This window comes from Ranitomeya variabilis, chromosome 3 (assembly GCF_051348905.1).
Source record: "Ranitomeya variabilis isolate aRanVar5 chromosome 3, aRanVar5.hap1, whole genome shotgun sequence".
NCBI lineage: Eukaryota > Metazoa > Chordata > Amphibia > Anura > Dendrobatidae > Ranitomeya > Ranitomeya variabilis.
In genome coordinates, this window is record NC_135234.1 from 66,232,459 (window position 1) to 66,258,932 (window position 26,474).

At 44.9% G+C, this 26,474-nt stretch overlaps 1 protein-coding gene across 4 annotated transcripts in view; it reads left to right on the plus strand.

The window, feature by feature from the left end:
• ARL13B (ARF like GTPase 13B) overlaps positions 1 to 25,613 on the plus strand; it is a 57,535-nt gene extending 31,922 nt beyond the window's left edge. For 2 of the 4 annotated variants that reach the window (XM_077294101.1, XM_077294102.1), the window contains exons 5-11: positions 5,035 to 5,140; positions 6,689 to 6,891; positions 10,074 to 10,185; positions 11,968 to 12,211; positions 14,444 to 14,557; positions 15,830 to 15,898; positions 23,683 to 25,612. In XM_077294101.1, coding sequence (XP_077150216.1) covers positions 5,035 to 5,140; positions 6,689 to 6,891; positions 10,074 to 10,185; positions 11,968 to 12,211; positions 14,444 to 14,557; positions 15,830 to 15,898; positions 23,683 to 23,759 — 925 coding nt within the window. In that variant the 3' untranslated portion in view covers positions 23,760 to 25,612. Of the gene's footprint in view, positions 1 to 5,034; positions 5,141 to 6,688; positions 6,892 to 10,073; positions 10,186 to 11,967; positions 12,212 to 14,443; positions 14,558 to 15,829; positions 15,899 to 23,682 lie in introns of all 4 variants that reach the window. The other 2 variants (XM_077294103.1, XM_077294104.1) reach the window with 2 other exon arrangements.
• Positions 25,614 to 26,474: the final 861 nt, after the last annotated feature.

Below are 26,474 nucleotides of genomic sequence, written 5' to 3' on the forward strand. Positions count from 1 at the left end.
GTGTACGTAGGTCAGTTTATATTATCTCATACATGGCAGGCATCACACCACTTTTTGTGATATACATGATGCATCCGTTGTATTTCATCAAGTGGGTTTCCATTTGTACATATATCTTTTATGAGCCCCTTTTTTTATTACGGTACTATAGTTTATTTTTTTTAATTTTTTTTTTTTTTACATTTTCCAACTTGCATCACACAATCAGTGACCATCATACCAAAATTCTGTGGACTTCCTCCGATGCCGGGACTCCTGGCTCCTCTGCTCCATCTGTGGACTTCCTCCGATGCCGGCACTCCTAGCTCCTCTGCTCCATCTCTGGACTTCCTCCGATGCCGGCACTCCTGGCTCCTCTGCTCCATCTGTGGACTTCCTCCCATGCCGACACTCCTGGCTCCTCTGCTCCATCTGTGGACTTCCTCCGATGCCGACACTCCTGGCTCCTCTGCTCCATCTGTGGACTTCCTCCCATGCCGACACTCCTGGCTCCTCTGCTTCATCTGTGGACTTCCTCCGATGCTGGCACTCCTGGCTCCTCTGCTCCATCTGTGAACTTCCTCTGATGCCGACACTCCTAGCTCCTCTGCTCCATCTGTGAACTTCCTCCGATGCCAGCACTCCTGGCTCCTCTGCTCCATCTGTGGACTTCCTCCCATGCCGACACTCCTGGCTCCTCTGCTCCATCTCTGAACTTCCTCCCATGCCGACACTCCTGGCTCCTCTGCTCCATCTGTGGACTTCCTCCGATGCCGACACTCCTGGCTCCTCTGCTCCATCTGTGGACTTCCTCCCATGCCGACACTCCTGGCTCCTCTGCTTCATCTGTGAACTTCCTCCGATGCCGGCACTCCTGGCTCCTCTGCTCCATCTCTGGACTTCCTCCGATGCCGGCACTCCTGGCTCCTCTGCTCCATCTCTGGACTTCCTCCGATGCCGGCACTCCTGGCTCCTCTGCTCCATCTCTGGACTTCCTCCGATGCCGGCACTCCTGGCTCCTCTGCTCCATCTCTGGACTTCCTCCGATGCCGGCACTCCTGGCTCCTCTGCTCCATCTGTGGACTTCCTCCCATGCTGACACTCCTGGCTCCTCTGCTCCATCTCTGGACTTCCTCTGATGCCGGCACTCCTGGCCCCTCTGCTCCATCTGTGGACTTCCTCCCATGCTGACACTCCTGGCTCCTCTGCTCCATCTCTGGACTTCCTCCGATGCCGGCACTCCTGGCTCCTCTGCTCCATCTGTGGACTTCCTCCCATGCTGACACTCCTGGCTCCTCTGCTCCATCTCTGGACTTCCTCCCATGCCGGCACTCCTGGCACCTCTGCTCCATCTGTGGACTTCCTCCGATGCCGGCACTCCTGGCCCCTCTGCTCCATCTGTGGACTTCCTCCGATGCCGGCACTCCTGGCTCCTCTGCTCCATCTGTGGACTTCCTCCGATGCCGGCACCCCTGGCTCCTCTGCTCCATCTCTGGACTTCCTCCGATGCCAGCACTCCTGGCCCCTCTGCTCCATCTCTGGTCTTCCTCCGATGCCGGCACTCCTGGCTCCTCTGCTCCATCTGTGGACTTCCTCCGATGGCGGCACTCCTGGCTCCTCTGCTCCATCTCTGGACTTCCTCCGATGGCGGCACTCCTGGCTCCTCTGCTCCATCTCTGGACTTCCTCCGATGGCGGCACTCCTGGCTCCTCTGCTCCATCTCTGGACTTCCTCCGATGCCGGCACTCCTGGCTCCTCTGCTCCATCTCTGGACTTCCTCTGATGTCAGCATTGATGGGCTCTTCTGGTGTTTGATGCCCTGTGTAACTTATTTTACCTTGGCAATGTCCTAGGCATCCAGGATGGCGGCATTCACGTTCAGGCCTAGGAAGCTTGCCCCCGTCCAGCTGCCACAGAGTACTGACGACTACCATGTAACATCAAATAAATCCTGACTGAGCCTTTGACCTATAAAGGGTGGTGTCCATCATTAGAAAATGTGTGAGAGAGGTAGCTGTATGTGTAAATCCCAGGTTCAGCTCTGCTACATCTTAGTATTGTACTTGTCAAAAGATGGAAGTAGAAAGCCTGCCGTCTTCACTTTTTAGTGTGCTCTTACGAAATGGTTAATGGTCATTGATTGTGAGGAGACAGATGGAGCAGACCGGTTGTGCCGGTTTGTGCACTGACAGTTACATGTCGGGGTTAGAACAGTGGAAGTGTCTGTGCCCCGTGTTGGCCCAGATGGCAGTCATCATCCACACGGAAATTCAAAACTCAAGTAGGTGCAATATGGGGGTGGGAGGGTATAAAACTTTCTTAAAATTTAACTCGCTCATATTCCACAGCACTTTACAGACAACATCACCGCTGTCCCCAATAGGGCTCACAATCTAGACTCCCTATTAGTATGTCTTTGGAGTGTGGGAGGAAACCGGAGGAAACCCACGCAAACACAGGGAAAACATACAAACTGCTTGCAAAGCAACCGTGCTAACCACTGAGCCACCGTGCTCGCTTTAATTCTTTTTTTTTCTATTAGAAAATATACGCCCAGATACATGCACATAAACACAGATACTCATACACACACACATGCAGAAACATACACAATACATATTTTATATATATGTACACACTATTATTTACACACATTACATACGTGTGTGTGTGTGTAATAAATACATAATATATAATATGTGCACGCACACACAAGATGCATGTCCCGGTAGCACAACTCTTGTCTGCTTATCATTGTGTGATGCCACAGACGTCCGTGTCCCCATGACAACACTCCCTTTCTGTACTTGGACATTTTTCAGCCTTGTCCCAGGAACATATTTTAGGATATTGACGTAGATGATGATGTGGATTCACTCGGTGTCCTTCAGACAAGGCCGAACTTGGCAAGGACATAAAAGCAAATTTTTTTTTTCCTTTTTTTTCTTTTTTTTTTTTTATACACACTACTTCATTTTTTTAATTTATTTATTTATTAATTTATTTTTGAGAGGAGGGGGACTGAGCGGTCCAGTTATTTCTGCCTATTTTGCCGTGTTAGAGGTGACGCTGTGTGTGTTTCCGTGAGTTGTCTGTTATGTGAGGTCCGTGTCTCCAAGTTTTGGGGTTCTGTCTCTAACATGTTGGGGGGCTGCTGTACCCTCATACAAGGCGACACACAGCACCTGTTATATCTAGCAGCTGCTCCTCTCCCTCTAAGCCAACCTGATTATTACAAAAATCGTACCCTACACAGTGGCCTGTGGGCACCCGTGTTGCCTCCTGTGGGCATCTTGTGTTGCCTCCTGTGGGCATCTTGTGTTGCCTCCTGTGGGCATCTTGTGTTGCCTCCTGTGGGCACCGTGTGTTGCCTCCTGTGGGCACCGTGTGTTGCCTCCTGTGGGGGCACAGTGTGTTGCCTCCTGTGGGCACCGTGTGTTGCCTCCTGTGGGGGCACAGTGTGTTGCCTCCTGTGGGCACCGTGTGTTGCCTCCTGGGGACACTTCTTGCTGCGTAACCTCGGTGCCCTCCTCTGCAGACTTTCAGGGTTTCTGCATGTAGTATTTGTGCTACTAATGTGCGCTGATTATAGAGGTGATATGGGGGGTCCTATCGCCTTGCAGGGTGATAATGATTATGGGGGTGAGTGTTATTACCAGGAGCCGCGGTATGTGTATGTGCTATTCAGACTGTGGACAGAGGGCGTCCTGTCTCTCGGAGCAGCTTCCGCTCTTCATGCTTCCTATATAAAGCCACTGTGGAATCAGACATTTGTTATCAGGCGCCCAGTGATGGTGGCATGGCCGTGCAGTGACACAGCTCCGTATCTGGGGCAGGCAGGATCCTATGCAGTGGTGACTGTAGTCCGGACATGCAGTCTCCATACATCACTTTACCTGTTGTTTGTGAGAATGAGATGTTTGTCCATTGGTTTCTGGGCTGAGGGTATGTGAGTCAGTGACCGAGGTGTCAGGAATGAGGACAGTTTCATTCTCCATCATGACCACATGTGAAGTGAGAAAACAAAAACCGCATGGCTGTGTCACACTGTTGTGTACACATGCTGGCTGTGTCACTGGTGTGTGCCCTGCATACATTGTGAGCCACCCATCCAGTACTTCTGATTTATATGATGGCATACGGCACACCACCAGGAGGAACAGTGGAGACCAGGGTGGTGGCACACTGCTTACTGGAGACACACAAGATTCCTGCCCGAAGACTATGTGCTGACTTCCCACTATTAAGTGTAGAAGACTCCTGGTGCTCCCTGTCTGGTGGAGGGTCAGCAGGGCTCTAACCAGCAGGTCCTCTTGGGTATTTAGCAGCGTACAGCGCTGTACACTGGAGTGGCAGGGTCTGGTACAGCAGGTCAGTCCTATTCAAGGGCATGGGACTGAGCTACAATACCAGGCACAGACACTGCAAAAGATACAGCGCTGTTTCTGGAAAACAATGGAAGGGGTCAGAGCGCCATAGCAATGGAGGGGGTCCGGTGCTTGCTGGAGCATCATAGCCCCTGCAATATGCTGGCTGATGTCATTGCTGAGTGTCAACCCCCTATTGATCTTAATGATGGCCATAAAATCTATATATTAATAATAGCCTGCAGCCGCCATGAGCAATGGCCGAGCCGCTAACTGTAGCTTCCCGTGTGCGGAGAGCTCCTGTGCTCCCTCTAGTGGAGACCCGCACAGATAAAGATCTCTCCGCCGGAAATAGAGCAGCACCGACATTTTACACCTAATGTCCTCAGGATTCATGAGTCCCGTTCCAGTTCCAAGCTCGGCGATGTATGGGCCCACGAATGAGTGTAAACCAGCGGGATCAGCGCTACAATCTACGGTACATAGAAATCAGGTTGGATCATTACATACATATCTGGCCTGCAGCAAGCTGGATTTGGATGTCTTTGTGTATCCTCCTGCTTTTTACACCTTACAGCCCTGTAGTCTCCCCATTATAGTCTCCCGGGTCTTTATTGTGAAAAAGCGCCTGTCTGGAAGAGAAGTCTCTAACAACGTTGTGTTGTTTTTTTTCTTTTTAACCCTACAGTTTAGCAAATAAACAGGATCGGGAGGGTGCGATGGCAGAAGCCGATATCATAGAGTTTCTTTCACTGGAAAAATTGGTGAATGACAACAAATGCTTATGTCAAATTGTGAGTATCCCTTTATTCTGTATATTGACAAATCTCCGTCTGCGGGGCCTCATTCTGGGGATAGGTGCCGGTCCCACATATATTTGGTATTGTCGTGTCTGGAAAAGACTGATCTGTCAGATATAAAATACTAGAAATAGGCCTAATGCTATCGCATCGGGAGTGCGGGCGGTGAAATTAACATCTGTGTATGCTTAGTGGTGCTGACAGGAGCAGCGGACATGTCTCACACCGTTTGCGCTTTCCAACATACCGTATTTTTCGGATTATAAGACGCTCCAGATTATAAGACGCACCCCAAATTTTGAGGAGAAAAATAAGAAAAAAAATATATTTTTTATAAAATCGTGGTGCTTCTCAGCGCTGAAATCTCATCTCTCGAGATCTTGGTCCCGAGATCACCATCTGCGCATGCGGCGGCCATATTCCCAGAGACCACCGCACATGGAACCGTGAAAGTGCCGGGGCCCTGGCCTGTCACAAAATGTCGGCAGCGCCTACACTCACGGTATCGGTAAGGCATGTTTGCTTTGCGGCCACGAACTGCGCCTGCGCAAGTAACACTGCCGCGGTACCTTATGGGATTCGGGGAGAGCGGCTGCAAGTCCCAACTGGCGATTATTATATTAGATATTTTAAACTTAAACATATGTACCCCAATATGATATCAATAAAAACTACAACCAGGTGAGAGAAGTAAAACAAGTCCTGACACCACTCCATCCACAGAAGAATGAGAAAGTAGTTCTCACAGCAGTTTTCACATTATCATTATGGGGTTCTCCAGACATGCCCTAAACTAGGACATCAATATCAGATGGTGGAGGTCCTACAAGCGGCAGCCCACCAGTCAGTGACCAGAGAACAAGGTAGCACTGCACCGCTCGGTGTGTAGTGGCCTCTGCTGGGTCCTGCAGATCTGCCGTTAGCTCTCGTGAATGAGCTGATGTACAGATGGAGCGGAGCTGTGCGGTGCTGCTCTGCTCAATGTTTACATCACTGCTGGAACAAATAACAGCTGATCAACCACCACGGATCCGATATTGAGGTCCTCAATATCACATGACCAGAGAACTTCTCCAAAGGGGACCTGTCAGCAGCAAACTATGCCCATGTGGCTCCTTCAAAGACAAGTCCAGCAATACCTTTACATTGACGGTCCGTTCCTCTTACTGAGAAATCTGTTTTGAAAGACAAATGAGGCTGAAGAGCTATGGTAGATCTAAGCCTCTGTCACTCCAGCTCTAATCCCCTCCTCTTGCTTCACTGACTGCTCTTTGCCCGAAGTCACACCCTGGAGTCAGTGGAGCACATTGCTGTCCAGTACTTTGAGAGCTTTGATGATGGGTGATGTCATTGCACCTGTCATCCCTGACTCAGACACCTGTAAACACCTGTATTCTGTACTTTCCTGTACTTGATCACTGCACCTAGGTCCTCATGAGTTACTTCTGATGTATAAATCCTAAGGGATTTGCTGATGTCGTGAATAGATTTTTCAGGTTTCAGTAAATTATTATTTTTTTTCTCCCTCTCCTTGATGTTTAGGAGCCTTGTTCAGCAGTTTTAGGCTATGGGAAAAAAATTGACTCGCATATAAGAAAAGGTCTGAACTGGTTGCTAGAAGTCATAGCCAAAGATTTTGAAGCACTACATGAACGTGTTCAGAAGGAGACCACAGAACAGCGAGCCCAAGAGGAACAGGACAAGCAGAAAATAGCCGAGCGGGTGAAGAGGCTGCGCGAGGAACGGTAATGCACCCCGCACTGTGAGGGTAACCTTCAGGTGGTGCCACCATAATCCGCAGCCAGTGCTGGCAGACTGCTCCGAGACATGTACACTGTGATGTAGACGTGCTCCTTTATGCCATTGTGGCCTTTTGGCATATGTTTGATTGGTTTATGTCTAGATGCCAGGTTTGTTTAAAGCATCTGTGTAAGTGGTTACTTTTATAAGGTTTATTCATAATTACCAGCAGATTGGTGGAGGTCCGGGTCCAGAGACCCCAACCGACCATTCTTCTCTCCACTGAGAGGTTCAGAATTCAGCAGACAGGAGCTCACCGCTCCTGTCTGAGTGCACACACCGTGGGTAACATCGGCTGCGTAGCTTATACTTTCTATTGAACGGTCTGTGTGCACCCTCACGTTGTAGCTATGAGCTGCACACCTCTCGTGTATTTTGAGGGGGTTAGAGTGGTCAGCGGTGGTCTGGTTCCTAAGACTTGCATGTAATTGTAAGGACACTCCAATATGAAAAAATCTTATACAGTCTTGGCTGAAAGTATTGGCACCCTTTGAATTGTTCCAGAAAATGAAGTATTTCTCCCATAAAATTATTGCTGTTACGCAAGTTTTGTTATACACATGTTTATTTACATTGGGTGTATTGGAACAACACAAAAAAAGAGAAAAAAAAAGCAAATTGGACATAATTCACAGAAAACCCCAAACAAAAATGGTCCGGACAAAATTGTTGCCACCTTTTCAATACTGTGGATAAAAAATAATTTTGTTTCAAACATGCGATGCATGTTCAGACTCGCCCGTGGCAAGTAACAGGAGTGGACGATCTGAATATCACACCTAAAACCAGATAAAAAGGGGTGACATTACCTCAATCTTTGCATTGTGTTTCTGTTTGTGCCATATTAGCTTGAAGAACAAAAAGATAAGAGAAGTCTGAGGACTTGAGAACCAAAACTGTTAAAAGAAAAAAAATATCAGCAATCTCAAGGTTACAAGTCCATCTCCAGAGATCTTGATGTTCCTTTGTCCACACTGCGCAACATAATCAAAAACTTTACAACCCATGGTACAGTCTCAATCAAGTTCTAAATAAATTCAAGCTGCCCCCACAGGTTCAGGGTGCATCAGTGTCAGCGCAAACTATCTGTCGACATTTGAATGAAGTTTAATGCTATGGTTGGAGACCCAGGAGGACCACACTGCTGACAAGAGACCTAAAAAGGGAAAGCATCTTGTAGACAGATGAGACCAAGAGAGAGCTTTTTGGTAAAGCACATCATCAAAAGAACACAGTACCTACAGTCAAGTATTGTGGAAGTTCAAAGATGTTTTGAAGTTATTTTGCTGCCTCTGGTCCTGGGTGCCTTGACTGTGTTCAAGACATCATGAAGTTTGAAGACTACCAAAGACGTTTAGATCACAATGTAGTGCCCAGTGTCAGACATTTTTTTTTGCGTTCTAGCTCATGGGTCTTCCTACAGGACAGTGACAGCAAACACTTCATGAGACACCCAGAAATGGAAACAAAGCGATAAGAGTTCTGAAGTGTCCAGCAATAAGTCCGGATTTAAATCCCATTGAACACCTGTGGAGAGATCTTAAAATTGCTGTTGGGAGAAGGCGACCTTCAAATATGAGAGACCTGGAGCAGTGTGCAAAAGAAGAGCGCTCCAAAATCCCAGTTGAGAGGTGTAAGAAGTTTAATGATGATTATAGGAATCGACTGGTTGCAGTTATTTATTCCAAAGGGTGCCACCAAACATTAGGTGGAGTGTATCAACAATTTTATCTATCCCATTTTCAGGATTTTATGTGAAATGATGTCCAATTTGTCATATTTTGGGGTTACAATTTGGAGGGAGACCAGACGAACTCGTGAACAGCGGCTCAGCAATCTGTGTTGCACATACCGAGCTGCTTCCGGTGGAGCAGTGCTCTCCAATCTGTGCTGTACAGCTCTTGTGAAAATACCTCTTTTAGAGCTCGCCGGCTTTGAATGCTGGAAGATGTAGTTCCACAGCCAATGAAGAGCCGTGGGTTGGAGACCACTGCTGTAGGGCATCATTGTGAACTACACGGTCGGCAAGCTAATTTTGAAGGGAATCTGTCAGCAGGTTTTTGCTATGTAATTTGAGATCAGAGACCTTGATTCCAGCAATTAGAGATGAGCAGGTCAGTTTGCAAACTCCGGTCAGTGATACGACGTGACAGATGACGTCTCGCCAGCTTTAACTAATCAAAATCCTTGCCGAAAGGTAACAGATTTGCAGGCCTTTCACCTGGCCTCTGGATTGGAGTCACATGACTATTTACCAGTGATGTGTCACTTACTGGGCTGCTTGCTGTAGTTTTGATAAAACCCCTGTTTTAGCTGCTGCAGATCTAGCAAGTCTCTGAAAGTTGAGCTCTGCATAACCCCGCACACACCACTGATTGCCTGCTTTCCGTGTACACTGTGTATAGGCAGAAAGCTGCCAATAATTAGTGGGGGCGGGTTTGCACAGCAGGAGGATTGCATGGCACGAGACAACTAGTGATAATCTGCTACAGATAAAACAATGATTTTATTGAAACTTAATCAAGCAGCCCTGTAAGCGAGACTGCAATAAGGTTCTCTGTCCATACATCATGCTGCTCGAAGATTAAAAAGTAAAAGCCTGTTGACAGATTCCCTTTAACCTCTCGGTTATGTATTTGTCATGTCATGACTCATCACCGAAGCTTACATAAAGGGGTTTCTGGTTTCAGAAAACCCCTGACCTGCTTTACTTCCCCTCCCCAGGTCCAGCACTAAGTCTCCCCCGCTGCGACCAGTGTCTGTTATTGTCTGCACCTCTGTCATCAGCACTGCAGCCAGTCGATGAGCTCAGCGTCTCTGCCTGAGTAGAGTGACTTATGAGCTACAGACACCAGGAGCACTAGCGGAGACTCCGAGCCGGACCCAGGAAGGTGAGTAAAGCACAATTTTTCTTTAAAAATGAACTGCAGCCGGAGGACAGGTGTTTCCTGAGACTAGAAAACCGCTTCAGGGTGCCATGACAGCTGTATGTGCCATGGTAATGTTACAGGCAGTCCAGTGTATATGTGCGATCAGTGGCAGAAGTGCTGCCGGTACACATCCTGCGGCTGCCGGGGGCAGATCCAGCGCCTGTTGTGGCATTAAAGCTCCATTCATTTACCTACAGAGAAGAAAGGGAGAAGGAAGAAGCCGAGCGAGAGGGGCGACAGCTGGTAGATGAAGACTCATCTGTTCCTATGGTCAATCCCTTCCAGCCCATATCGGCCGTCGTCACCGAGGTTTGTCCTCAGTTTCTGTGTGTTGTCTTTGTTGCATTGGACTTTGATCTGGTTTCATGATGAGACCTCGTTTTAAAGCCGGAATCGCAGACTGTTCATTGATAGGAAGGTGGCAGCGTACAACAGACGGAAGCTAGATTTATAGCTGGAGAGGTGATAACACGTATATAGGGAACAGCTGTCCTGTGGGGCCCTGGTTACATAGAATAGTGGCGCTATATACTGTATATAGGGAACAGCTGCCCTGTGGGGCCCTGGTGACATAGAATAGTGGCGCTATATACTGTATATAGGGAACAGCTGTCCTGTGGGGCCCTGGTTACATAGAATAGAGGTGTATATACTGCATATAGGGAACAGCTGTCCTGTGGGGCCCTGGTGACAGAATAGTGGCGCTATATACTGTATATAGGGAACAGCTGTCCTGTGGGGCCCTGGTGACCTACGATAGAGGCGCTATATACTGTATATAGGGAACAGCTGTCCTGTGGGGCCCTGGTTACATAGAATAGTGGCGCTATATACTGTATATAGGGAACAGCTGCCCTGTGGGGCCCTGGTGACATAGAATAGAGGCGCTATATACTGTATATAGGGAACAGCTGTCCTGTGGGGCCCTGGTTACATAGAATAGAGGTGTATATACTGTATATAGGGAACAGCTGTCCTGTGGGGCCCTGGTTACATAGAATAGTGGCGCTATATACTGTATATAGGGAACAGCTGTCCTGTGGGGCCCTGGTGACAGAATAGAGGCGCTATATACTGTATATAGGGAACAGCTGTCCTGTGGGGCCCTGGTGACATAGAATAGTGGTGCTATATACTGTATATAGGGAACAGCTGTCCTGTGGGGCCCTGGTGACAGAATAGAGGCGCTATATACTGTATATAGGGAACAGCTGTCCTGTGGGGCCCTGGTGACATAGAATAGAGGCGCTATATACTGTATATAGGGAACAGCTGTCCTGTGGAGCCCTGGTGACAGAATAGAGGCGCTATATACTGTATATAGGGAACAGCTGTCCTGTGGGGCCCTGGTGACAGAATAGAGGCGCTATATACTGTATATAGGGAACAGCTGTCCTGTGGGGCCCTGGTGACATACGATAAAAGCGCTATATACTGTATATAGGGAACAGCTGTCCTGTGGGGCGCTGGTGACATAGAATAGTGGCGCTATATACTGTATATAGGGAACAGCTGTCCTGTGGGGCCCTGGTGACATAGAATAGTGGCGCTATATACTGTATATAGGGAACAGCTGTCCTGTGGGGCCCTGGTGACATAGAATAGTGGCGCTATATACTGTATATAGGGAACAGCTGTCCTGTGGGGCCCTGGTGACAGAATAGAGGCGCTATATACTGTATATAGGGAACAGCTGTCCTGTGGGGCCCTGGTTACATAGAATAGTGGCGCTATATACTGTATATAGGGAACAGCTGTCCTGTGGGGCCCTGGTGACATAGAATAGAGGCGCTATATACTGTATATAGGGAACAGCTGTCCTGTGGGGCCCTGGTTACATAGAATAGTGGCGCTATATACTGTATATAGGGAACAGCTGTCCTGTGGGGCCCTGTGACATAGAATGGAGGTGGTATATACTATGTATATAGGGCTTACCTGTCCTGTGAAGGCCTGGTGACATACTGTGTATAGGACATATGGCAGACACACACGTTATAACACTATTTTAATAACCTTTCGTCGGCTCGAGACCAATATTACCTGGATTATGATGTATTCCCCCCCCCCCCACCTTATTTTTATAACTAGAATGAAGAAAAACTCAGGAAGGAAAAAGAGAAAAAGCGTCAAAAAATGGTGAATGGACAGAATGGAGTAGACCTTGCTCTGGAGCCGAAGGCACAAGAAGAGGAGATGGATTCTGGAAGTGAGGGCAGTGAGAGTGGCCGGGCATCGCAGGACGGACATTTAATAGACTCCTACAGAGATGCTTTGGCCCAGAAGCTGGAGCAGGACGACACCAGTGTAGATCCTTCTGAACGGAGGGAATCCGGTACCTTTTTTTTCTTAATTATTCTCAGCTCTACTGTGTAGATGGGGACAGGGACAGCAAAGTGGGTTAAAGCACCACTCCAGCTTTTTGTATTATTGCTGAGCTGGACTGGTGGTATTAATCTAAGTTTCGTGCCCAGTCTCATACTTGCCAGCCGCCGTCTTCTCCTGTTCCCGGCTCTGCCCCAGTTGGTCTCAAGCACTTTGCTGTGTGAGATGGAGGTCACTATCACTACTCAATGTAAGTGTATGAGAGCCAGGACAGGGCCAGAGAGAGGTAGGTAGACTTACACTGCGAGCCTGTGACCATTACCTGTGACGTCCCGTCAGTCAGACGTTGCGGTCACAAGATGGCACCGGGAAGAGCTGGTAAGTATGAAATTAGGGCCAGGGAACTTACATTAGTGGCACCGCTCCAGCGTTGGAAAAAAAAATGTTTTAAAAATATGAAAAAAAATATAAAAGTTTAAATCACCCCCCTTCACCCCATTCAAAATAAAACAATTAAAAAAAATCAAATATACACACATTTGGTATCGCCGCCTTCAGAATCGCCAGATTATATATATATATATATGATTAACTTGATCGCCAAACGGCGTAGCAAGAAAAAAAATTTAAATTTAAAATGCCAGAATTGTTTTTTTTGGTTGCCAAGACATTGCATTAAAATGCAATAACGTGCGATCAAAAGAACATATCTGCATTAAAAACGTCAGCTCGGCACGAAAAAATAAGCCCTCAACCGACCCCAGATCATGAAAACTGGAGACGCTACGAGTATTGGAAAATGGCGCAACTTTTTTTTATTTTTTTAGCAAAGTTTGGAATTTTTTTTCGCCACTTAGATAAAAAATAACCTATACATGTTAGGTGTCCATGAACTCGTACTGACCTGGAGAATCACAATGGTAGGTCAGTTTTAGCACATAGTGAACCTAGCAAAAAAGCGAAACAAAAAACAACTGTAGAATTGCACTTTTTTGCAATTTCACCGCACTTTGGAATTTTTTACCCGTTTTCTAGTACACGACATGGTAAAACCAATGATGTTGTTCAAAAGTACAACTCGTCCCACAAAAAATAACCCCTCACATGGTCATATTGATGAAAAAATAAAATGGCTCTGGGAAGAAGAGTAGCGAAAACCGAAATAAGCTCCAGTCATTAAGGGGTTAAGAGTATTTGTCACTCATGATTGCTCTGTGAATATTTTAATTTTTTGGCAGAAAATTGTCTAAACCTGCCTTTTTAGCTGAAGACTGTAATTATATATTGACTTTTATCGGACACTTTTTACGGATGTCACGAACACCGGGAAGTTTTTGAAAAATGAGAGATAATATTTGCTAAAAAGACATTGTCGCCGACTGATCCAGAATGGTGTATTGTAAAATAGTCTTGATGAACTGGCCACTGCAGTAAGAGGCACCTCTTAATGAATTTGTGGCATCATTCAACCGCAAAAGTTTGCTCAATGCAAATGTATGCAAAAAAAAAAAATGCAAACAAATTGCAACATTTCAAGCACCATTATGCCAGAAAACTTGCAAAAAAAAGTCAACAATAAAAAGGGATTTTTATAAATTGTGGAAAGGAGTGTCACCTCCCTCTGTGATTCCTGCAACTCTGGTGGTCTCTGCCTGGATTAGAAGTGAAGACACCCTGTGCAATCAGCAGTCTTTAAAGGGCTAGTCCTATCTCCAAGATCCTATCCCAGAATGTAGTAAGATTAATAATACTAATATTAGCCCATACCTCTAGTTAGAAATATAGTATAGTTCTTGTGATTAGCTATGTGGCTTACTTCACGTTCAGGGCATTGTGGTAGCTTGGGTATCCATGGTTACAACCACTCATATACTGACAGGTAGTTGTTAGTGATTGGAATGATGGATACCTAAGCAACTGCAATGCTCTGCACATGGGGTAATCCACATTCCATAGCTTATCAGAAGAACTATACATTTCTAATTAGAGGTATTTCCTATTGTTATTATTCCTACTACATATTGGGATAGGATCTTGAAGATGGGAATACCCCTTAAGTGGCCTCAGCGGCCAAGTGAGTTAAAAAATTAAAAAAAAATGTCTTTGGTACATGACACAGCTCCAGTATCTCCATTTTACTAATTATGAAACTTACATGTAGCTATACTTTAATGTAAATGAATTAAACTATACATTCCATTAATAATGTATTTGTCTTGGCTTTCTTTTTTTTTTATAAAAGCTCAAAGCAAAAAGAAGATGAAAAAGCTAAAAATGAAAAGAAATAAAATCGAGCCTTTCTGCTCTGAGGAGTCAGATATAAAGAGCCCAGCGACCCCGCCACCCCAGCTACCCGGTGAGTAGAGAAGTGCGCCTCCTGCTGGACGCTAACCAAGCAAATGACAGACTGTGACTGAAGACCGCCATCATGGGTATCTTGGTGTATCGCCTGCACAGTGCCGATCTCGCCGTCAGAGCTTCGTCAGATGCAAATGTCCTAGATTCTACGGCCATGCACTACATTGCAATAAACGCTCGGCACTTTTAGCCTTTTGCCTGTGATTGAGGAACTGCATTTTATACCCTTTTAATATTTTATATGCTTCGTTACTGTATGTATAGATTTCCACTGTGCAATATTTTATTGTTAGAGATTTTCCCACTGATGACTTTTATGACACGTCCAGGATGAAGTGAGGGAACGGGCCTGGGTCCCTGCATATAGTCGGGATCTCCCAATGTAAGGTGTTATCATGACATGCGTGTTTTCATCAGTGTGCGCTGTCTCACTGTCACCCATTCTTAGTCTGTGTCCATTTTACCATCTGTGGGTTTATTGGAGAAAAAAAAAAAAGTAAAAAATGAATTCCTATCTACTTCTATCCATTAAATAGTAAAAACAGACAGTCATGTTGCATCCATGAGCTTCTAGTTTATATTTTTCATTGACCCATCGATGCGAAAGGGCCAGTATGATCCAGGCCCCAGAGCAGAAGTGGATGGCTTTTTATTTATTTTTTTTTTCTTTTGCACTCATGGTGTCCTTAAAAGATAAAGACACCTGTTTTTCATAGGAGTCAGTGATCAAACTCGCCCATTCTAATCAATGGAAAAAACTGATGATCACGGATGGCGTGTGTGCTTTATCAGATTGTTGTCCTGTTTTACTGGTGGAAGAAGCTTGTAAATCTTATTTTTTGCATATGAGAAAAACAGATGTAACACGCATGGTAAAAATGATTATGTGAACGAAAAATAGGTGAAATTTGGATGCAACACACTGAAAAAAAAAAAATATGGTTCCTTGTATTGAAAACAACAAATGTTGAATGAAGCCTTGTTTCTCCCTAACATGGGTTGACCCCCCATCTGTAGGACCCCACTGCAGCCTTGTGACGTGTCATGAAGTGTTTTGAGGTCAGTATTTGCGACTGTTTTTAGTCCTGCACCTGTAAATCGTGCGATTTATATAGTAAATGACTGTAAAGTTTTCTACATTGTCCAATTTGTGACTGCGTTCTGTTTCCAGGACACTGGTCAGCTTCTCCTCTTATAGTTTTCTCTGAGCCTCTGACTAGTCATTTAATTTTTTTATTTTAAGTGTAAATTCTGTTTGTTTTCCCTGTAGTTGGCTGGGGAACCCCAAAAGTTACTAGACTTCCAAAACTTGAGCCTCTTGGAGAAACACATCATAATGGTAATTGTAGAATGCCTTTATCTTCTGTTTCTTCGCATGCAAACTCCATTCTCCATTAGCATCGCTTCCTTCACGTGTGGCCATTTCCAAACATGAGAGGGGTGTCAATCTTTTCTTTTTTTTTTTTTTTTTTGGTATCTCGCATGTCTTTCCTTTTTTTTTTTTTTTTTTTAACAGTTTGTTTTCTGTTTTTCAAATTCTAACTCCATGAATCTTGATGAAGGGGAGGTCCGGACTGTATAATAGTCATACATCGAATGGGAGAATCAGTGGAAATTAGCCGGATTACAGTAATGGTGGTAAAATGTCTCCCATTTCCACCGACTATTTACATAAACAAAAAAAGTCTTAGGCCATGTTCACACTCTGCGGGTTCCTCTGCGGGTTAATCCCGCAGCGGAATTGAAAATCTGCAGGGCAAAACCGCTGTGGTTATCCCTGCAGATTTATCGCGGTTTGTTCCGCGGTTTCCGCTGCGGGATTACTGCTGTACTATTGATGCTGCATATGCAGCAATATGCAGCATCAATAGTAATGTAAAAAATAATAAAAATTGGCTATACTCACCCTCTGATGTCGCGATCTCCCCGGCGCTGCAAGCGGCTGTGCTGACAAGGACCTTCGTGACGTCACCACAGGTCCTGTTCGGCACAGCAACTGAGACCGGACGGCCGCGGGCAGCGCTGAGAGGTGAGTATAGCTTCATTTTTTATTTTAATTCTTTTTTTTACACTATTTTATGGTTCCCAGGGCCTGGAGGAGAGTCTCCTCTCCTCCACCCCGGGTACCACCCGCACATTATCCGCTTACTTCCCGCAACGTGGGCACAGCCCCATGCGGGAAGTAAGCGGTTCAATGCATTCCTATGGGTGCAGAATCGCAGCGATTCTGCACAAAGAAGTGACATGCTGCGGGTTGTAAACCGCTGCGTTTCTGCGCGGTTTTTCCCGCAGCATGTGCACTGCGGTTTGCGGTTTCCATAGGGTTTACATGTTAATGTAAACGCTATGGAAACTGCTGCGGACCCGCAGCATCAAAATCGCGGCGGTTCCGCGGTAAAAACCGCAGCGTGTGAACATGGCCTTAAAATTTCTTGCATAACAATCAGGGGGTTTGTCCTCTCCTGCTTTTTTTTAAACATCCAAAATAGTTAAAGGGCATCTGTCTGTGGGATCTACCCTCCTAAGCCACCCATGTGGGCATGTAGGTCACAGGAATGTTAAAATAAAATGATATCTGCAATCTCTTTTTAAAGAGAAATTCACATTCTACTGAGATATGCACTTTTCTCATATGCAACTGGGCTTTTAAAGCGGTTATCCGGTCCAAAATAAGCCTGCAGTCACTGTGTGACTTATGACTAACCCCCCCCGCGCACGCAATGTGTGCTGCGGGGATCCGCCAGTTTCAGACATTCGCACACAGGCTATGTATGAGTTATATACACGTCTGGCCAGTGGGCCTCGTTTGGTGACGCGGTCGGATAGAGTGGGCGTTACTGACTGGAGGGCCCGGCCTCACTCCATACAACTATATGGAGAACGAGGCTGTGCCCACTGGCCGGGGGTATGTATAACATAGTCTTCGTTCTCGTGTGTGTGAAACCAGCGAATCCCCACAGCGCACAGTGTGTGCGCTGGGGGGATTCATAAGGCTACTTTCACACTAGCGTTAACTGCAATACGTCGCAAATGCGTCGTTTTGCCGAAAATACGCATCCAGCAAAAGTTCTTGCTGGATACGTTTTTTCGTCATAGACTAACATTAGCGACGCATTTGCGACGCATTGCCAAACGTCGCGTCCGTTTTGCGACGCTTGGGCGTGTGGTAGCGGACCGTCGGGAGAAAAAAACGTTACATGTAACGTTTTTTGCTCCCGACGGTCCGCTTTTTCCGACCGCGCATGCGCGGCCGGAACTCCGCCCCCACCTCCCCGCACTTCCCCGCACCTCACAATGGGGCAGCGGATGCGTGGGAAAAATGCATCCGCTGCCCCCGTTGTGCGGCGGAGACCACGCTAGTGTCGGGAACGTCAGCCCGACGCACGGCGACGGGTTGTTCCCGACGCTAGTGTGAAAGTAGCCTAAGTCACACAGAGTGACTGCAGACTTGTCAGTTTTAACCGGACAACCCCTTTAATATCTATGGGCTGGACACTGATCTGCATCAGATTCTCAGAGATTATTTTATATAGAAGGGTGGTATTACCAGTGTGAGACATGTAACGACTTGACAGTCTGTTCTCATAATCACACACAGTGAGTTCAGAGATCTGCAGTGAGATCAGAGCTAACACAGTAGAGCAGATCTAAAAGTGCAGCAGAAGTGAACTTTGTTTCATTACAAACACATTTGCAGTAGCACTTGTCCTCTCATAGTGTTGTCAGCTCTGCTGTATAGCGAGCAGTGCCTTTATATAACTAACCTTGTCTCATTACAAACACATTTGCAGTTGTCCTCTCATAGTGCCGTCCGCTCTGCTGTACTGCCCTTCTACCCACACTGGTTGCTTGTGAGATGGAAGCTGAAAATGAGGATGACAACTGCAAATGTTTGTGTTGTTTGTAATGAGACAAGGTGAATGCTGCTGTACTTTTTTTTGGTTATAAACACGCATAACTCTACAGTTGCTGCTGCAAAAGTGTTTGTAATGAAAGTTCACATCTGCTGTACTGTGTTAGCTCTGCTGTACTGTGTTATTTCTGATCTCACTGCAGAGCTGTGTGTCATTATTAAAGCAGACTATCAGTCATGACATGTCTGAGACTGGTAATGTCCCCTCTTAAAATAATCTCTGTAGGCAGATTCTCAGGGAGATCAGGGTCTGGCACATAGATCTTAACAGAGGTTTTACACATAAGATAAATATAGATTTCTTTGGAATAAGAAATCATATCGCAGATATCATTTTATTCAGCTTCCTATGACCTGCCTGGCTATCCTCACGGCTTAGAAGGGTTAATCCTACTGACAGTTTCCCTGTATAAAATTTACAATAGTCTAACAGATCCAGCATCGGCCTCTGTACGTCCTGTGCCTGCCGGACACATGTAATCGCTGCCTGCCGGACACGTGTGTCTGACCCGAACAAGCCGTACAAAAACTGTATTATTCTTTACATCTTTTTGATATTCCCTATGAAATAACTACACTGGAGCATTATTTATTACAACTAAACTGGGCATTTACCAGTCTCACAGGCTGATACTGTCCCAACTAATCAGACAGTGTGAATGTATACAGACCCCTTTACAAGAAAAATGGAAAGGTCAACTAGTCAAGTTATCCTTGGTGGAATAACAGAGGAACAGCTCCATGCAGAGCGCTATGAGGAGATCCTCCAGGATTATTCCAATTTTAATAGAGGTATAGTTGTGCTCAAATGTTTACATACTCCTGCAGAATTTGTACTTTCTTTGCCTTTTTTCAGAGAATATGAATGACAACACCAAAACATTTTCTCCACTCATGGTTAGTGGTTGGGTGAAGTAATTTACTATAAAACTACTGTGTTTTCTCTTTTAAAATCATGACGACACCCCAAAACATCCAAATGACCCTGATCAAAAGTTCATACCCCATTTCTTAATACCGTGTATTGCCCCTCTAACATCAGTGACAGCTTGAAGGCTTTTGTGGTAGTTGTGGATGAGGTTCTTCATTTTCTCAGATGGTAAAGCTGCCCACTCTTCTTGGCAAAAAGCCTCCACTTACTGTAAATTCCTGGGCTGTCTAGCATGAACTACACTTGAGATCTCCCCAGAGTGGCTCAATGATATTGAGGTCAGGAGACTGAGATGGCCACTCCAGAACCTTCACTTTGTTCAGCTGTAGCCAATGACAGGTCGACTTGGCCTTGTGTTGTGGATCGTTGTCATGTTGGAATGTCCAAGTACGTCCCATGTGCAGCTTCCAGGCTGATGAGTGCAAATTTAACCCCCAATATTCACTGATAACGTGCTGCATTAATCTTTCCTTCAACTTTGACCAAGTTTCCTGTGACTTTGTAGCCCACACAACCTCAAAACATCAGCGATCCATCTCCGTGCTTTACAGTAGGAATGGTGTTCTTTTCATCATAGGCCTTGTTGATCTCTCTCCAAATGGAACGTTTATGGTTGTGGCCAAAAAGTTCAATTTTGGTCTCGTCACTCCAAATTACCTTGTCCCAAAAGTTTTGAGGCTTGTCTCTGTGCTGTTTTGCATATTGTAGACGAGATACTTTGTGGAATCAGCACAGTAATGGCTTGCTTCTGGCAACTCAACCATGCAGCCCATTTTTCTTCAAGTTCCTCCTTATTGAGCATCTTTAAACAGCCACACTGATAGTTTTCAGAGAGTCCAGTATTTCAGCTGATGTTATTTGTGGGTTTTTCTTTGCATCCCAAACTTTTTTCCTGGCAGTTGTGGATGACATATTTGTTGGTCTACCTGACCGTGGTTTTGTTTTTACAGAGCCCCTGATTTTCCATTTGTTAATCACAGTTTGAACGCTGCTGACTGGCATTATCAACTCATTGGATATCTTTTTGTATCCCTTTCCTGTGTTATACAATTCAACTACCTGTTCCAATAGATCTGTTGACAATTGTTTTGCTTTCCCCGTGAGTCACAATCCAGAAATGTCAGTGGCTGGATGAAAGATGCAAGAGTCTGTCTGGATCCCAGAAACTCATTCAGCTTTTATGCACACACACTGATTATAAGCAAACAGGTCACAGGTGAGGATGTTACCTTTAGTAGCCACTCAAACCCATTTTTGTCAACTTCTGTGCATGTTACCAGGCCAAAATCACCACAGTATGTGATCTTTTGCTCTGGGTCATTTGGATGTTTTGGGTTGTCATTATAATTTAAAAAGAGAAATTACAGTGGTTTGACAATAAATGGCTTCACCCAACCACTAACCATGAGTGGAGAAAAAGTTTTGGTGTTGTTATTCATATTCTCTGAAAAAAGGCCAAGAAAGCAACAATTCTGCCGGGGTATGTAAACTTTTGCGCACAATTGTATAGTGTTGGGTAGTGCTTGCAAAAAACAAGTAACTTTCCAATTTCCTTTTTATTAAAATTTGTCCATCCTCCTTTTCTTTTTTATTGTTTACTGCTTATTGCCAAGAGGATCAGCCGCCTCTGCAATCTAGCGGAGGTGGCCAAACATGTGCAGTGCTCGCATACTCTTTTTGGTGAGCTTGTAAGCACTGCACTGAGGTTGTCCGGGGTCGCTGGCGCTTGCTGTGAGCTTTAATCCCAGCCACATTCAGTATCACTGCAGTTCCGATGCTTCATCAGGAGCGCACAGTTCAGGACAGCAGCGCTACAATGTCAATCGGCCAGGAGTGCTGCAAGCCGGAAGTCATAAGGCAGAGGAGCAGTGTGCGATTTTTTTTTTTTAATTTATTTTTTTTTTTTCAGGAAAATCCAGAAACAGCCCTTTAGTCTAGAATGTATTTCGTAAAACTAGCAATACAAAAATGACTGGTCTCTAGTGATGAGCGAGTATACTCGTTGCTCGGGTGGTCTCCGAGTATTTATGACTGCTTGGAGATTGTTTTCATCACGGCAGCTGCATGATTTACAGCTACTAGCCAGGCTGATTACATGTGGCGATTCCCTAGCAACCAGGCAACCCCCACATGTACTCAGCCTGGCTAGTAGCTGTAAATCATTCAGCTGCCGCCCTCGGCACGCTGCAGAGTAGTATGGCTGCCAGACTCCAGAGCTGCATGCACGAAGATGAAGATCCAGGCTCCTCGCCTTTGGTGGCTGGGCGTAGGTGTCTTCCAGGACTCGTATAGAGGTCTGGCTACAAATGTGGCTTTATATAGTTTATTTATAAGACCGCCTGACTGATTCCTAAATGAAGGCCCACAATGTGAAGAGAACTTAATTACTCATCTAATATACATGTTCTGTCTTAATCTATATTTTCCGTTGCTCTTTACACTTAATAAATCATTTTCCATCCTCTGTCTTTTGTGCCAATCATTTACCTGACTTTCCTAACTTATTCTCTTGCATCTTTTTTTCTGTCATTCTTGATTCTTCTGTGACCTAGACTAACATTGCTGCTAGCACGGGGCGGGAGAATCACCATCTGGGTTGGGTTTTGCAGCCGTAATATGGATGTTACAAGGTGTCTGTATTCCAGCCGCCTGTGTCCACACTAGGTCAGGCCTCTACTATGCAGCCTCGATGTCTAGAAGAGATCTGTGTACAAGCAAGATAAAGGTTTCCCAACTGATCTATTATAGGGTCCTTCAGATTTCCCTACGGGGGAAGGAAGGGTGGTCCAGTGTTTTTACTGGCAAGGATATCCTTGAAGATTGAGCTATTCTAGGCCTCAATCCCTGGGGATAAGCATGGAAAAGGAAAACTAGTGTTCCTTAAGCAAACCGTAAAGGTTACTACTCACATTCTTTCAGAAGCCATATGGAACATGAAAAACGGCAAACTGATGGTTGCAGGTGTGATCATTTTCCCCACTGCTTCTCATGCTGGTTTTCTATAACACCAGACTACTTAAAACACTTATTTCCACTAACAAAAGTTAATTTTAATAAGTAGATTTTGGAATAATAATAATAATAATTTCCACAATTGGATGTGTTTTGAATTAAATGTTCCTGTGCTGAGATAATCTTATGAATGTGTCCCTGCTGTGTACTGTGTAATGGCCGTGTCTGACCGTCTGATCATAACCCAGCTCCTGGGCAGGGGGAGAGAAAAAAGGTGTACTGACATTACAGCCGGGGATCATAAATGGTTCTTTGAAGTAAAACATTGCATAAAAATAGGCAGTGAAATGTTTTACCTTACAAAAATAATCAGTTACGATCCCCGGCTGTCCTGTCTGTACATTCTCTTTTGCTTCCTCCCCTGCCCAGGAGCTGTGGTATGATCAGACCATATTCCTGTACGGTCAGACACAGCCATTACACAGTACACAGCAGGAGCACATTTATAAGATTATCTCAGCACAGGAACATTTTATGTAAACACATCCCATTGTGGACATTATTATTATTCCAAGATCCTGGGAAAACCTCTTTTAATTATTAAAAAAAATTGCCTACTTAAGAATGTCCCCAAAATGATGCATAAAAAAAAAAAGCATACTTACCAGACCGGTGCGCGTCTCCGCTCTGATCCCTGGATCCACTGGCGATCTCGTGACATAGGCTGCAGCGCTCACATGACATTGTTAATGTGACAGGTTTGCTGGCCGAGTGGGGGAGCGGTGCTGGTCCAGGAGGTGAGTTGGCATTTTTTTCGGCAACACGATTCGAGGCATGGTACAAAACCTCAAATTGGCATCATGCCCGTTCTGCTACGGAAATTGCCGATTTTTGATGGCGTATTTTACAGTGGATCTGCAATGGATCCATCTATGCCGTTCAGTCTGACTACCTCTGCCTGTCAGGAACAATGTGAACAAGGGAAGTAGCGCCTAAGCCGTACAGGGTAAGGAGTGTCTGCATTTAAAGTTCCACCATTTAGTTATCCTCTATTATGTTATAGAGACCTCTCAGAAGGCAGCACCAGTGGGAAGCCATGAACTGGGCCCTTCATACCAACCCCTTTAGTGCTGCTGAGGATTTCTCTCGTTTGGTGTGTCATCCATCTAACACTCATTGATTCTTTTCCATTGAGCACTGGTCCTGATCATCAGCCCTAAGCACCATCCTCACTCTGCATGTGCTGCCTAAAAAGCTCTGAATACCTGCACCCTATGGTACTAATTGGACCATTCTTTCTTGTGTTTTGCTGTTTGTCTTGACTTAGATTTTTATGGAAAGCCACTCCCGCCATTGGCAATGCGGCAAAGACCCAACAGTGACACACACGATGTCATCTCTTGAGATGCACAACAGGGACTGGTAAATGTGTGTCCTTGCGCTGGTGACCATACTATGACATCAGTATTTTATACTTGCAGAACTAGAGGCGACTAATGATTGGAACTGATGTGGCCAAGTGAGGTCCGCCACCAGGCAATGGTCCATCGGTAAGTTGGCCGATTCTGGATTACTCGTAAAGACATTGTGGATCGCCAGTGAAGAAGACGGGAAATTGGCACGTCAAGTAGAACAATGTGGGACATCAACGCCTACCAGAATGTCAAAACTACTCTGATCCAGTGTTAAAACTTACTTATTGTTTTCTCTCAAGCTTCATATTGGGAAATTTTACAGTTTTTAAACTTTTTAATAGGTCAGAAAGAGAAGCACAGTGCTCGCTAAACATTCAAGGGATTGTCTCAATTAAGATACCCCATGACAAAATGGTTCATCAGGTGATGGCGCCAAGTCCTGCTTTCACAGCAGCGAATGTGGAGTCTGGTATTGTATATCAAACCTTCAGATGAATGGACGTCCATGTAATACAGGAGTCCACCAGAAAGGGAGCTGCTTGTAAATAGCAACCCATCTTTTTGGCTAGTAGAGTGGCTACTGAGCATATTATGGTCATATGCCGTAATAGGGCATATAGATACATGTTGTCCTTAAGAGACATCCTCTTTAAGAATGGCTGAATTGGTACATATTTTGCTGCTGATTGGTCCACTTCTACATTTCCCGAGGTGATGCGAGTCCCCAGCCTACGCGGCTCCGTCACGGGGGCATGATCACATCACTACTTTTCATGTGTCCGTGTGACTCGGAGTCTCCTGCTCCTGTGTCTGGTACCAGGTCAGACTTGTAGAAACCGTAATCCACGGAAAAGCAAAACTTCAACCACAGCTGGATCCAAAAGTGTGTTTGCCAGAATTTTGGCTCAAATCTGTTTGAAATGTCTCAAAATGTTGTCACTTTGAGCTTTGACACCAGTTCCTGGCTACTCTGCCACCAGAAAAAGTGTCTGAAGCTTGGCGGGGCCTCCTGGACGACAACTTCATTATAACTTACACCCCAAAAGTGCCATAAATTACGACAGAGATGTACTTCCAGCCATGAGTAGAGCACATTTCTTGGTGTATCTGACACCTTGACCTGTGCGTACTCTTCAATCAGATACCCCAAAATTTGCCAATTTTGTATGCCAAAGCCTTTCCTTTATATTTTTTTTAATCTATTTTATAATCTAGTCTTAATTTTAAAGCAAAAATGGCATAAAAAAATCTTCATTAAAACTTAACCTAAACTTCACTTAAACTCCAAGGTGCCTTTGTGGAGTTTTTTGCAGCCTACCCTTTCACTTATGGAGCATTTTCACAGCAGGAAAACTGAAGAATAGACAAATCACTTTTTTTGTTGCTGTTGTTGAAACACTTGACTTCTTTGAAAACCTGAAACCAATTACAAAAAAAAAAAATCAAAGCCTGAATGTATGACAGTAGTCATTTTTCAATAAAGTGTTTTCTGGGCGTTTTTTTTTTTTTTAAGCAGACGCCCTCCATTAAGACTCATCAAAAACCTTGGTGGGCACGTACCCCAATACTATCATACCGTAGGAGCATCACAATTTACAACCAGTCATAAAAAAACAGGTTCTCTGGTTTCTGCCATGGGAGGCCGCAGCTCCGAATCACTAGGGCATGTACCAGCCCATGATTTCAGTATTCCTGACCTTACTGTATTTGTAGCCGCTATCTTTTCACTGCTCAGTATAATCTTCACTGTATATAGGAAATGTATATAATTTTATGAAACCTATTGGTACACTACAAAACCTGGAGTAAAGCTGCGTGACTATCACAAAGTGCGTGTGTTTATTTCTCTTTAGGTTTGGGCTAAAGATTGTCCCTCTGCCACAGTCACACGTGATGATAGTGAGTGGGGTTCGCTTTCTGACAACTGTTGGATCCCATTATTTATTTTACTTACATAGCGCCAGACATGCAGCTGCAGGGAAAATATTTTTCAAGCACGCCAAAATCACTTGGTTAGCACTCGAGCATGCTTAGATAACATCTGATCCGACCCACGTTCGCTCAAGAAAAGCCCGTAACTCCAGGCTCATAATGTAATTGCCGATTCACATATGAGACATGGCTCAAAATTTGGATATGTCTCTGCACTTTTTCTGCGGTTTGCAGAAAATTACGGGCATGTGAATGACCCCATAGACAAAAAAAAAAAATTAACACGGATGGCACTCAAAAGCAAAAAAGGATGATTGAATGAGGGCTAAGGCCGGCCTCACACTCAGCGTATAAAAATACGGTCCGTTGTTTACGGCCGTAATACGCAGAAAAGTCCCCAAAATAGTGGTCCGTATGTCATCCGAAGGCAGGGTGTGTCAGCGTATTTTGCGCATGGCATCCTCCGTATGTAATCCGTATGGCATCCATACTGCGATATTTTCTCGCAGGCTTGCAAAACCGACATCTAATGGATTTATGTGCTCAAATGTTCGTTAAAACATATATACAGTGTGTATATATATATATATATATATATATATATATATATATATATATATATATATATATATATATATATATATATATATATATATATATTTGAGACACATATATATATATTCTGTATTTATATTTAATTCAGCGCGATATATGTGAAAAGCCGGTAATTCAATTGCCGGCTTTTCATTTCTCCTTCACAAACCCGACAGGA